This window comes from Balaenoptera ricei, chromosome 3 (assembly GCF_028023285.1).
Source record: "Balaenoptera ricei isolate mBalRic1 chromosome 3, mBalRic1.hap2, whole genome shotgun sequence".
Taxonomy (NCBI): Eukaryota; Metazoa; Chordata; class Mammalia; order Artiodactyla; family Balaenopteridae; genus Balaenoptera; species Balaenoptera ricei.
The window spans coordinates 38,202,258-38,217,525 of NC_082641.1; the positions used below are offsets into that span (position 1 = coordinate 38,202,258).

Consider the following 15,268-nt stretch of genomic DNA (forward strand, 5'->3'; position numbering starts at 1 on the left):
TGATCCAGCAATCCCACTCCTGGGCATATATCTGGAGAAAACTATAATTCGAAAAGACACATGCACCTCAGTGTTCATTGCAGCACTATTTTACAATAGCCAAGATATGGAAGCAACCTAGATGTCCATCGACAGATTAACTGATAAAGAAGATGCAGTGTATATACACACACACACACACACACATATACATAATGAAATATACATATTTATATTTATAAATATGTATATATGTTTATATACATAAATATAAATATGTATATTTATATTTATAAATATTTATATTTATATTTACATATTATATTTATATTTCATTATACATAATGAAATCTACATATACACACACACATATATATATATACATAATGAAATGGGAAAGGAAGGGGAAGGGATAAACTAGGAGTTTGGGATTAACATAACACACTACTATATATAAAATAGATGATCAACAAGCTCCTACTGTATAGCACACGGAACTATACTCAGTATTATGTAGTAATCTATAAGGGAAAAGAATCTGAAAAAGAATATATACATCTATATATTTATATATGTATAACTGAACAACTGTGCTGTACACCTGAAATGAACACAACATTGTAAAGTAACTATACTTCAATTAAAAAATACACCAGATTCTGAAGGCTTAATATAAAAAATGAATGTAAACTATCTCATTAATGATGTTTTTATATTGATTACATGTTGAAATTATAATACTTTGAATATATTTAGTTAAAATTTATCATACTTAATTTCACATATTTTATTTTTAAAATGTAACTACTAGAAAATTTAAAATTACACATGCAATGTGATTCACATTGCATTTATACTGGACCAAGAACACTGCTGCAAAAGAAACATGATGTAATATGTGAGGGGATATGGAAAGTAGAATGCAGTTCTGGATTTTTAAAAAATCTTCATGTTAAATATATTATTTATTGAAGAATCCAACAAAATAAACATAAGGTATAATTTTTTGATATTTATTTATACTTTGAAGAGAGAAGTGAAACAGAATGTGAAACTTTCATAGAAGACTAAAATGAGGTTTAGTTTGACTCTTGAAAAGATTAGATTTAGATCCTAAGACTTCTAAGAAGAGTAGATCAATATCTGGAAATTGCAACAAGTTTTTTAAGTAACCTCACTGAAAAGCTCTAAGGAAGTCATCTGCAATCATTACCTTTAAGACCACTACATGAAGTTTGTGAGGCAATAAATAAATAAAATAAAAAACATCCATATCGGCTTCTGAACAGTCCTTAGTGTCCTATGGGAGGGCACGTCTGAAATGACTGCTGGAGTGTCCAACACAGAGTGGGCTGCATAGAAAATGCCCAGAGTGTGGTAAAGTTTGGCTCTGTGGGAATGATGTAGCGCGATTCTTGGGAAATAACAGAACATACTTCGGATTAGACTGTGGGACCTCGCCCTTATCATGGCTCTCAGGATGACAGTGTCAATAAGGGGAAAAAAAATGGTTTTGATGACTTGCCAAAGATGGCATTCTCCTCCCTGGATGTATTTATGATATTTTTCTAAGATACAGTTTGCCAGGCTCCCATCCAGATTCAGAGAATCTGACTCTAAATCTTCAGGGGATATGAAAAAAATCTCTGTTTTTAAAAACACATTTCAAGTCATAAGCAGTCAGATGTGGAAACCACGGTTCCTAAAATAAAGAAGTATCTGAAAGTTTACATCTAGTTGAGGAAGGAACATATATATGTATATATTCAGTATAAGATAATGGTAAAAAAATAAAATAAACATGGGTTAGACTCTCTCTCTCTCTCCAGTGTGTGAGTGTGTGTGCGTGTGTGTGTGTGTGTGTGTGTGTGTATCTGGGCTCAGTCCCTGATACCAAAACTAACTGACTCAGGGCCTGTAGAAAGTGACTCATACTCTTCAAATCTTAATCTTTTTGCCTGTAAAATGGAGATAACACTAGCAACTCTATCATAGATAATTGTGATGATTAAATTAAATAACACAAGGAAAGCATTTAAGTTCACTAAATGTTATCTATTATTTACCATTATAACTACAGTTGTATTATAAACCAATATCTGTTAAAATCAAATGAATGGTAAAGACTATATATTCTACAAAATTTCAAAGAAACAAGACTTCAGGGTAATTTGGTAAGAAAATATTAGGTCAGATTTTTAAAAAAAGGCTGAGTGGGGAACTGGTTATTAAAGCCCAAAGTCAAGGCAGGTGCAGGGGTTCAGAAGGTAAAAATGACAAGACAGTGTTAGGGCATAGTCAGTGAAATTCCCTTTTGGCCAAACTCAAGGAATAAAATATAGGATTCTTATAATGAAACTGCCCTAAATGATAAAATAAATTTGGAAGGTGAATTGTAAATTAAATACACATTCTATTTTTTTAAAGAAAGCACATGGGGGATATTAAAAAAAAAATTCCCTCAGCATTTCCAACTGGCTTATATTGATCTGGTGGTTTGTCTTCTAACTTGCAAGATAGTTGCATGTATCAGTACATTAGCCCATACAAATCTTAATGCTTGAAAATGTTTTAAACATTTTTCCAAACATTGACTAACAACTTAGGTACCTGCTTCAATTTCTTAAACTCAAAGCATTTCCCTTGATTTCTGTGTCCCCATTAGGGAGAATTTATGTTGAGCTGTTTCTCTAGTTGGGATAATCTGTCCTATTTTTTTTAAAGAAAACGTTTAACTCTCTTTATAACTCCTAAGTAATTTGAATATAAAAAATTATGCAATAAAATTCAAAAGTAAGAAATACTTACTTTTAATATTTATTTTGGGGAAGTTAAAGGAGTTAGAGATAAGATAGTGAAGACTGATGAATTAATATAGTGTGCCTCAATTTTAGTTTATTGTAGTTTTCCATCTCATTAAAGAAGAAAGAGTAATCAATTTTTGTATTCACAAATTGTATTTTTAAAAATCTTTAAAAACAAAATGAATATACACACATCCCTCAAAATATATAAAAGAAAAAAATCTCTACAGTTTCATCACCTTAATGAAAGTAATTTAATATATTTATGTATTCTTTTAATATAATCTTATTCACCTTAACATAGTTGTAATCATAATATACATTCAATATTTGTTTCTTTTCCCCCCACATTTATAACATAAAATATTTCCTATTTTGATATATGATCCTCATTGCCATTCTTTTTAATGGCCACACAATATTCCATCTTGTGTTAATCATAGATATATTAAGAAAAATCCAATAGAGATAGAGAGAAAAATAGTCTGCAATGGCCTCTTAAATATTGGCAAGCTTTAATATTTTTCGCGATTTCTTATTTTGAAACTCAGCTATAGCATTAATTGCTAGATTCATAGTGTCTTCAAATTATGAGTTAAAAGGTAATTAGCCTAAAATCTCTGCATATACAAATGGCAAATTATCATTAAGTGGCTTAAGTGAAATCTGCCTGCTTGTAAAGGATAGACCAGAACAGGATGGATTTTGAGAGATACAGATTCAAAAATTTAAATGTTTTCTGTAGTTACAGCTATCACATCCATCTAATTTGGTTTTGAGATATTAAATCACATTTAAACTTTACAATATGAATGCAAATGAAGCTTGAAATTAATTTGGTCTTAGCATACTCCTACTGTTTTGCCTTCCTAGAATATAGGAACATGTTACTCTGTTAGGTATCATGCAGGATGTCAGCAGATGACATGAAATTCTCTTAGCATTCACTTAAATTTGATTGTACATGAAAGAAAAGACATAGAAACAGACCAAAAAAGCCTAAATCAAAAAATTGTATATTGACAATGACAGTGTTCATTAGTGACTTAGTATCTCTGCCCCACTTTGGAATCCCAGGTTTGAAGCTCACTTAGGATTTGTGTAAACACCAGCAGAGTGCAGCTCCAGTGGCCTGCAAACTGTAAACAAGGTGTAAGAGTGATTTGCAGAATAGGAATGAAGCCTACTTGACCGGGTAAAAACAGATTAATTTGGACTGTCAAATACAGCAAATATATCAAACAGCTAAACTAAAAAAATATTATTAAAACAGGACCAGCAGATAGTACAGTGAGTTAGAAGACAATTCTGAGAGGTGATTTGGAGAACTTGATAAAAACCTATATTTGAAATTTTATAATAGAATCCACATAAATTCCTTTTCATCATTAACTGGTCAGCAATAGAAATAACCCCTGCATAACAGTATGTGTACATGTGCAATGGACATGAGGAAATCAGGCCACACCCTAAAACCAGGTAGTCATTCCAAGATGCATTAAACATTCATTTATCTGTCACGTTAGTTAGATTTGTATGGAGCACTGCATGTGTTGACAAGCATTATGGGCTGAATTGTGATGCCTCAAAATTCATATGCTGAAGCCTTAACTCCCAGTACCTCAGAATGTGCCTGAATTTGGAGATAGGACCTTTAAAGAGGGGATGAAGTTAAAATGAAGCTGTTAGGGTGGGCCCTAATCCAATCTGACTGCTATCCTTATAAAAAGAGGAAGCTGGGCACACAAAAAGAAAGGTGGCCGTCTGCAAGCCAAGGAAAGAGGCCTCAGAAGAATCCAAACCTGTCAACATCTTGACCTTGGGCTTCCAGCCCCCAGAAGTGTGAGAAAATAAATTTCTGTAGTTTAAGCCACTGTGGTATTTTGTGATAACAGCCCTAGCAAATTAACATAGCAAGTTAGGCTGGACAAAGTGTGGCAGGAAAGATGAAGCTGCCCCCTCTATCTGTCAGGACATAGCGGCACCTCAGCTCTGAAAGTAAGGCGGGGGCAGGAGTAAGATACATGAGCCAGCTAGGCTCGCTCTGAGGAGGTGTGGAACACAATGCATACACTGCAACAACTCCGGAGCTCTTCAGTCCGGGGTGAAATAAAATAAAATAAAAAACTTAGTTACATGAAAAAAGGATTTTGCTTTATTTTTGTATTGAGTGTGAAGTATCATGGGCATTTAGTTGACAAGAGCTACAGGCAGATGGAAATGGCTTTAGAGTCAGGACTGGAGTTATAAGACTGGGTGCTCTTTTACAAGATTTTTTTAGATTTTTATAAAATATATACAGCAATATTTATAGTTTTAACCATTCCCACGTGTACAATTCACAAGAATATTCACAATGTTGTATTACCATCACCACTATCTATCTCTACCTAGAACATTTTCATCGATCTCGACAAAAGTTCTGTAGCCTTTAAACTATAACTCCCCCCTTCTCCCTCCTCTCAAAACTTTGATAACTTCTATTCACTCTCTGTTGTTATGAATTTGCCTATTCCAGGGCCCTCATAAGTACAATTATGCAATATTATCATAGGACTAATTTTTGAAGTCCGAGAAATAAACATTGCCTCCCAGAAAAATATTGGGTGAGGGGGGAAGTAGTGGAGCAATGTTAGGAAAAATCAAGGAAAAGGCCCAGTAATCTGGCTCGTGTTCAATGACACAAACTGTCTTCTCCCTGACCCTTCCGGTTTCCCTGATTCCCTATTCTCCACATTCTCCCCAGCACTTGTTATATCTTGTCCTTTGATAACAGGTGTGAGGTGCTATCTCATTGTGGTTTTGATTTGCATTTCTCTAATGATCAGTTAAATTGAGCACCTTTCCATATATCTGCTGGCCATTTGAATGTCTTTTTTGGAAAAAAAGTCTATTCAGGTCCTTTGCCCTTTTATAATTGGACTGTTTGTTTTCTTGCTATTGAGTTATGTTGAGTTGCTTATATATTTTGAATGTTAACCTCTTATCAGATGTGTGGATTGCAAATATTTTCTCCCATTCCACAGGTTGTCTTTTTATTGTGTTGATCATTTCTTTCATACTGCAGAAGCTTTTTAGTTTGACGTAGTCCCACTTATTTGTTTTTGATTTTATTGCTTGTGCTTTGGGTATCCTACCCAAAAAAATCATTGTCAAGACCCATGTTAAGAAGCTTTTTCCCTGTGCTTTCTTCTAGGAATTTTATGATTTCAGACCCATACATTTGTCTTTAATCCATTTTGAATTTTAGTGTGTAATCTCTGATTGTCTCTGGCAATTAATCATATGTGACTTCCTACATTTCTTGTATTTTTAGTAATGTATTTTACCTTTTTCTTCATAGTTCTTTTCACGTATTTCCATCTTGACTCTACAAGCACACAGTAAGCACTGTGAGACTGGAAACCACATTTTATAATTTACCTTCCCACACTTAAATCAATATCTTGCACACATTAAGAAATCAATAAATGTTTTTTGTCTGTTTGTTTTCTAGAAACAAGGGATGCAGGGGGAAAGCTCTAGACCAAAAGAGAGAAGAAGAGCCAATTTCTTTGTTTGGTAATGGAACCAAGATCAGGCCACTTACATAAATTTTCTAGCCTTTGGTTACTGTGCCTCTCACATGTGTATATGATAATTTATAAGATCCTTGTAGAGCTTTGCAATACTATGATTCTAGCTTATTTTAATTAATCTGAACTAAAGACATTTTTAGGAGACATTTAAAAAACCAACAAGCATGTACTTTAAAAAAATTATTCAGAATTGCACTAAATAAATATGCATGCAAATTATGATTTCTTCCCTAACAGTGTTTTCCACAAATTAAAGGTCAGAAGGACAGTATTATACTCTCAGCCCGATTCATGTTCTGTGAAAATGAAATATACTGACACCCTATATTCTACTGGGACACTGATCTGTACCTATTTTCAGTCTGTGGCCCTTCACACTCCATTGTTTAAAAATAGATCAGTTCTGAATTTTGGAGACAGACATAGAAGGGCATTACCCTCTTTCTTGATTGTTAAGTTTACTTTTTGCTGTAATCGAATCAGTATAAATCTGATCATGATAAAAATAGACCTTCTTACTTTGTACACATTCCAACAGGCTCTCATAAGCAGAGGGGTATGGCTCACTGAATTTTTCTAATTAGTTTTTAGTTTTAAATATACTCCTCCTTTTATTAAAGCGTCAGCTGTTTCTGATTCTAACATTTCAATGCCAAGTTTTGATGCTAAGACACTGTCTCCAGAAGGCTGGCTATTAAAACGGAGGAAGGGCTTATTAGCAGATTGTTTGAATAAATTCCCAAAGAAATGAGACATGTGATAAGGCTAGACTCGGTGCCCCTCTGGTGTATGGCCTAACACCCTCTGAATGACCCACTCATAGCACTTACCCACAGTTATAATTGCTGATTAAATTTCTGTCTCTCACTAAGTTGTAAGAGCCATGAGGGCTGGGACTATCTCTGATTCTTCACTGAATCATAGTTATAACAAGAATCAAATTTTACTGTGTACTTACTATATGCCAGGCACTTTCAAACTTTTAATATTTTTTTCTCATTTAATTTTAAAACAACTCTGTGAGGTACTTACCATCATTCATATTTAAAGATGAGCAAAGTGAAATACATACATGTTATGAAATAGCCCAAAGTTGTACAGATACTAACTTGTGGAGCTGCATTTAAATGAGGCTGGTGGCACTATGGAGAACAGTGTAGAGGTTCCTTAAAAAACTAAAAATGGAACTACTGTATGATCCAGCAATCCCACTCCTGGGCATATACCCAGAGAAAACCATACTTCGAAAAGATACATGCACCCCAATGTTCATTGCAGCACTATTTACAATAGACAAGACATGGAAGCAACCTAAATGTCCTTTGACAAAGGAATGGATAAACAAGATGTGATACATATATACAATGGAATATTACTCAGCCATTAAAAAGAATGAAATAATGCCATTTGCAGCAACACGCATGGATCCAGAGATTATTATACTAAATGAAGTAAGCCAGACAAAGACAACTATCATATGACAATGCTTAAATGTGGAGTCTAAAAAGAAGGATACAGATGAACTTATTTATAAAACAGAAACAGACCCACAGACATAGAAAATAAACTTACAGTTATGAAAGGGGAAAGGGGGGGAGGGATAAATTAGGAGTTTGGGGTTAACATATACACATTACTATATATAAAATAGATTATTAACAAGGACTACTGTATAGTCCAGGAAACTCTACTAAATACTCTAATAACCTATATGGGAAAAGACTCTGAAAAAGAATAGATACAGTGTCTGTATATGTACATGTATATGTATAACTAAATCACTTTGCTATACACCTGCACCTAACACAACATTGTAAATCAACTATACTCCAATATAAAATAAAAATTGGAAAAATAATGAGATTGGTGGAACCGGGGCCAAAGGAATGAGACATATGATAAGGCTAGACTTGGTGTCCCTCTGGTTTACCCATGATGCTGCATAGTTCCTCCATAGTAGGTTTTCACTCATGATTTGAAAGTATACATATAAATATTCATGGCACTGAGAATATCATAAAGGCAATTTAAACTATTCAGAGCAATGAAACTGAAGGCTCCTGAGCAGCCAGGCGAAAACAGGAGCATATTTTAAGTGGATGGAAGGAGAAGAAAAGGAGGGAAAGCCAGGGCAGGTAACAACTGGGAGGGAGAGGAGGTCTCTAGAGATCACTGACGCCCATCTTTGCAGACTCAGAATTTTAATTAGACACAGTCACAGAGCAACTAGAGAGTGAAGATTATAGATGATAGATAATGGATGCATCACATAATAGTGGCTCTAATTTAAAATGCCAAGTTTCTGAGTACCATCATAAGTATTTTTCTCAGAAAACTGTAGTTGTTCCTTTACTTTCTGGTCCATGTATATTAGTTCACAGTGACACGAAGATAATTTTTTAAGATGACTTTACAATCACTTCTCAGAATGCTGATAATGCCAGTGGGGTCAGTGCTCGGGTCAGATGGTCTAGTCCGAGGATGAAGAACACACAGATTTATCTGCTGCACTGAATCTTCTACATCCTGAGGTGGCTCACTACTTAGGTTTGGACAGGGAATCCAGCAACTTTTGTTTTATGTGCCACTGACAATATGCTAGGCACAGCTGGCATAGCAATGTAAGAAAAATAGTATTTATTTTCTATCTATCCCATGGATATTATTATAGAGATTGGACAAAACATTTACATACTTCTTATAATGGTACTCTATTGGAATATTCCCCCATCCCCCAGGTTTACTCTGCAATAAATCACTAATGTGTATAAACCTTGAGAAAGTTAAAAAGAAAATAAAAACAACCACATGCAAAATAGGTCCTTCTGGCTTACAGTGTATATATCAAAACAAAATCACAGAGGAATCTAAAGATGCCAGCATCCTTTTGTTATATATTAGAAACCATATTCTCCATAGTATAATCTAAAGTGATACTAAGAAAGTTCTGTGGCCACAGTACTTCAAAGTTCTGGGCATCACTTTTCTTTTTTTTTTTTTAATTTTATTTATTTATTTATTTATTTATTTATGGCTGTGTTGGGTCTTCGTTTCTGTGTGAGGGCTTTCTCCAGTTGCTGCAAGTGGGGGCCACTCTTCATTGGGCATCACTTTTCTTATGCATGCCAGCATCTCTGTTGTGTCTACAAAATGCTCTCTCCAAGCTCTAATAATCAATGATTCTTTGAGATCCTTATTTAATTTGCCTTTATTTATCCAATAAGTAGTTATTAAATATGTACTTTCTAGGGAGTAGAGCTACCATGGAAATCAAGAAAGACAAAGTCCTTGCTTTCTTGGATCCCGAGTTCCAAGAATGGAGAATTAACACATAAATAAAAAGGGACAACAAGGCAACAGAGTGATGTGTACACAACAACAAGGATGATGTGATAGAGAATGACTGCAAGGAAATTAATTTAGATGAACTTCTCACGGAAGGCCCCAGGTAACATTTGTATTGAGATTTGAACAATGAGTCAGGTATTTGTTGAAGGCTTTTCAGCAATTTGTCTCCAATTGATGAAAAAGATAAATCACCTAATTTCTGCACAGAAGTGCTTTCAATAAAGTAGTGCTTTCAAAATATCTACTAGTTGAATTAATTTGCATATGCATGGTATGAGTTTTTGGTAAGAGCTTTCAAAGGTCACACAAATGATATTCTTCCTGCCATTTTACATCTTAGAGATTCTTCATATTTAAAAATATTCAAACACATTGAAAAAAAAGTCTGGGGAATAAACCGGATATAACATAATATAGATTTAATTGATTATGAGTAAGGAATAATTTTCATATTCATAAGCATTGCATTTTACTTTCTATATTTTAAAGCAATGGGTTTTTTGCATAAATTTTTTAGAATCTAAAGTTTGACCTGCCCTTCACTTTTGTACATTCCTGAGTACCCAGACTTGTGTTAGCAGAAATCACTGCTCTTAAGTATACATTAGCATCTCAAATTATGCAAAATACTTTCTTACAAATGAGCCTTCTGGACAATGAAGTATTTTAAGTTAAAAGTCTTGTTAAAATGTAAGATGGTTGTTGGCTCTAATGTGAATATATGATTAACAATTATATGTGGTGTGTGTATGTGCACACAATGCAAGTCTTACATTTTTACCTTTTATTATAAAATACATATCAAATAATCTAGCTTTCCCTTTCTAAGTATCCTAGTTTCATTCATTTTATATTTATTGTAGCAATCATTCAGTGTCTTCTGTTGTGTGCCTTCAAAGTGCCAGGCACTTTGTGGATACTAGAGGCACAACTGGGACCAAAATACATCTTTGCACAGATTAATGCCTCATCTTCTAAATTGGAAGACAGCTTTTGAAAGGTGGAATGATGTATTTTACTACTTTTAAAATATTTCCGTATATGTATAACTGATTCACTTTGTTATAAAGCAGAAACTAACACACCATTGTAAAGCAATTATACTCCAATAAAGATGTTTAAAAATAAATAAATAAATAAATAAATAATAAAATAAAATATTTCTTGTGATCTACCACTATGACCTGAATATAGCAGGTATATAAGACTACAATTTAATAGGGAGCAAGACATATTTCCCACTGTTCTTACTGAACTTTTCTGCATAAAACATGTCTGGCTTTTTTACATCTAGGTTTCATTTTGAATAATGGCTTCTGTTATCTCTCTGCCAATGTCTTTGCTTACTTTCCTATTCTACTCTTCCTGTTCCCCTAAAGTCTTAATTCACATTAAATTTAGGCTTTTGTGTGACTCTGATGCCAGAAGAGCAACAGCTGAAGAGCAGATGAACAAATGGAGAACATGGTTTTCACCTTTTTAAGGTGTTAAGTGTTTGAGCATTTCATGCTTCTACTTCTAGGATCTCTAATTTTATTAAGTAGCCATGATTCTTACCCTGTTTTCCACTCATAATTCTGTTAAAGACCATTCACCCAATAAATATTTAATGAGCTCCTATCAAATACTAGTCATTAGAGATACAGAGATATTATGGCACGGTCTCTATCCTCAAGAAGCTCACAGTCTTGAAAGAGACAAACAGTAAACTGACAAATGAAAATACAGTGATAGACAATGGTCGGGGAAAATGTATGAAGAAGGTTCTGCCTGGTAAGACTGTTTGATGGAAAGCTGAAGGTAAGCTGGGTGGAAAGGATTGAAGATAGAGAGGGTAGCATGAAGAAAGGCAAAGAGGCAATCAGCAACATTTCTCCCCACCCCGCCAGGAAATTATCAACAATTTTCTGCTGATGAAGCATGAATGTAAAGAAATGAAGATGGAGGCAGACCAGGGGGCATCTCAGGTGCCATGTCAAGCAGCTTGAACTTTTTCTTGAAGGGGATAGGAGGTCATGGTTAGGCTCTGAGAAGAAAGTAATGTCAAACTAGTGTTGTATATCAATCAATATGGTAGCCATGAGATGGGATGCATTTGAGCTAATTGACATCAAAGGCAGGAAGAAAAGTGGCGAGTGCACTTCAGAAGTTGAGGTAAAAGATGCTGAGACCCTGAACTATGGCATTTGCAAATATAAGGAAAACATTAGTCTAACTTAATGATAGAATAGTTGTAGGAATTGAGGAAATTGGAGGTATGTCTATTGATGGCTTTAAGGGGATAAAAATGAAAAGTGGAATTTTTTCCACTGAAGATCAGAGTAAATTAAAGTATGGCAATATAAAGCAGTTAATAACATACACGTGATTAAGAACATTTTCTTGTTATCCTGATTTTACATTACACTGAGCATTTTTAGCAGGGAGGAATGCTTCCCATTTAAGCATGCAGCTTCTTAGGGTTCATTTTTATGTTCCCTTTTTCTATTGGTTTTCTGTATTCCTTCAATGACATTTTATGCTAGAATCCTTACTTTTCTGCTTCTTTGAAATAAATTTTTAGTTTTACTGTGTCCTCCTGCCTATTGATTCCATCTTAATCCCTGATACTGTCTCTTCAATTACCTTTGTCTCCATGCTATGGTCTGTCCTACCCTGCCTTTGAATCCCACCAGGACCTTTAGAACCCAACTTGGTTCTAGTGTCCTGAACTTCTGCCTCTTAGTGAAAGGAATTTGGATTTAAAATAAATTCTGTCAGCCTACAGAGAGATAAAGCAAAGCATATTGATAGACTTTTTTTTAAAATGATGCATTACCTTTTTTAACATCTTTATTGGAGTATGATTGCTTTACAATGGTGTGTTAGTTTCTGCTTTATAACAAAGTGAATCAGCTATACATATACATATATCCCCATATCTCCTCCCTCTTGCATCTCCCTCCCACCCTCCCTATCCCAACATTTTAGGTGGTCACAAAACACCAAGCTGATCTCCCTCTGCTATCTATTTTACATTTGGTAGTGTAAAAAATACAAAGTTTTGATTCTATTTCTCAAAGCAAAAATATTTGTACATTCTTATTTGATTGAGGACTCTAGAGAAAATAAGCTAATCAATAGCAGATATTTAGCTCCTTCTATTTCCAAAACTCTTAACTGATGTCTTAAGGCTTAAAAAAATACAAATAACTTTTAATGGATGCAGATACTTAGGGATGGTTATAAATGGTAAAGATGTTAGTTGAAATAGAAATATTTATTGACTCTTTAACATATGCTACATGTAGTAGGAATTTCAAGAAAAATTTAAAATATAGATTAAATGGTCTTTGCTCTTAAAGAACTTTCAAGACAAAAGTGGAGGAAACTAATGTGGAAAAATCGTGATAATAGACAAAATGGAAAGTAGCACACAAGCATTATGGACTCAGTGCATTGGGGGTTAGGGAAAAGAGAGACCAGATCTAGTCTGGACAATCAAAGGAGGTATAAATAAAGACATATTATTTATTACCTTTGCCAACAGATGACAAATATCCGGAAAACGTATGATGCAAGTTGAGAAATTAGAATTGGTTTTTCAAAACAGTAAGTTGCACAATTTGGCTATAGGTCACTTTGGAACATGTACGGCAACAGGGAAAAATAAAGCTGGAAATTCAGCGAGGATCAGAGCATAGAAGGGCTAGAATATGAGCCTAAGGAGGCTATAGTTGATTTAATTTGTAATGTAAAGACTGAACATTTCTGAGCAGAGACATGACTAGCTCTTACACGTAAAAGAAGATTAATCTGGCATCGCCGCTTTAAATGGTAGTTAGAGAAAACAGACCAAAGGCTGGAAGGTAAACTAAGGGGATATTGCAAATAGTCCATGTGAGAGGAATAAGGTTAGGGTAAGGGCCTTGGGAAAGGAGACAAGGGCACAGGTGTAAGATATATTGTCACAGTGAATTGACAGCATTTGGTAATTGACTGGATGTGCAGAGCAAAGAAAGATTTTTAAAAAAGACAAAAATTTTACATGCCAAATGATTCCAAAGAATAAAACATTTACAGAGAGAGAGAGAGAGACTTCAAAGGATAAATGGTTTAGTGATGGAAGATAATGACTAACACATAGATTACTATGCATACGTACAGCACGGGGATATCATGTAGCTTTTAAGAAAACAGAGATTATGGCAAGAACTTGGAGCTCAAATTTATAGAACTGCAGAGTGAGATGAAATAAATATGAGACTAAAACTCAGAAATTCAAAATGAAAAGCCAATGGCTCAGTAATGGCCTAGTGTTAAAGAAGCTCCCAAAAGAGTTTCAGGGTATGTGTTTTATTTAGTTTAAAAGAACCACCAATGGCTCAGAGACAAAGGATTTGATGCTTAAATGTTCACTTATAATTTTCAAGGAAACAATTTTGGTAAAGAAGTGGAGATTGAACCACAATGCAATAATTAGAAAGTAATCTTTGGCGAAGGTTGGTAGTAAAAGAAAGGAGAAAGAGAAAGACAGTGTAAGAAACACAAACACTCAAGAGAATGTTCTTTTGATCTAGGGGTGACCCGTACATTCTAGTGGGCAGAGGGAAGGCTTCTAGGGAGGGATGGAAAGGAGATGCAAGGCCAAGAAGTGGTTATTGATGTTGCCAAGTGTTTTAATGAGGCAACAGGAAATGAATTACTCACAACGGGTCAGGTCAGTCTGTAATCAGTGTCCAGGAGATGAGCAAGGAAAATGAAGATAGGAGGAAAGCAGAAATCAAAAAGAAGTTAACGAAACAGTTTGGTGAGCATGAGATGAGAGAGTGGAAAACTGGGAAGATATGGGCAATGAGGACACAAGAAGGGACTTTGTAACTAGGGACACAGAAAATAAAATGATATCCTGAGAATCATAACTAGAATAATTTCCAGTCTTTTTTCAACATAAGTGCCTGTAAATGGGAGAACCTAAGGGCAAATAAGGGCAAAAACCAAGATGTTTTAACATTACATTTTAATTTTTCTTTTAAGTAGTGTCAAAGCATGGAATGGAGGATTTCCCAGGAAAGGAGAAAGTAGACAATGATCTTGCACACGGAGACTGAGGACTGTAAATCTTACCTCTCTCAGAGGATCATTGAGTTCATTGAGAATATTTTCCTCATCAAAGATTTTGCCTTGGTATCTGTGTTCATAGTAATCATGTATCTTCTGACGCATATCAGCTGGTAACTTATGGAATGACATGTATTGTTCCACTTGCTTATACTGTAAGGAAAGGAAAAAAGGAAATTAGAAAACGTTGTTAGGCTGTATGAGAAATCGTCGTGTTACTTTGTGGTGCTATATTCAATAATATTTGAGTAACAGTAACAAAAAGAAGAAATCCTTTAAGGGGAAGGAAATAATGTACTAGGTTGTAATGTACCTACTCTGTGTCACAGACTGTAGAAAGCATTTGTTTAGTTGAACATTTCCTGTAAAGACCTGAGATGTTATAGAGAGGAAGCATGGAAGGAGCTCAGAGGTAACTGGGTGCAGCCCCAGAAAAGCCAGTGATGAGGCAAGAAAACA

General features: G+C 34.6%; 1 protein-coding gene across 1 annotated transcript in view; it reads right to left on the bottom strand.

The window, feature by feature from the left end:
- The window catches only part of HCN1 (hyperpolarization activated cyclic nucleotide gated potassium channel 1), a 367,795-nt gene that overhangs the window by 55,296 nt on the left and 297,231 nt on the right, over positions 1-15,268 (bottom strand). Inside the window, exon 5 of the mRNA XM_059919273.1 lies at positions 14,816-14,962. Coding sequence (XP_059775256.1) covers positions 14,816-14,962 — 147 coding nt within the window. The remainder of the gene's footprint in view (positions 1-14,815; positions 14,963-15,268) is intronic.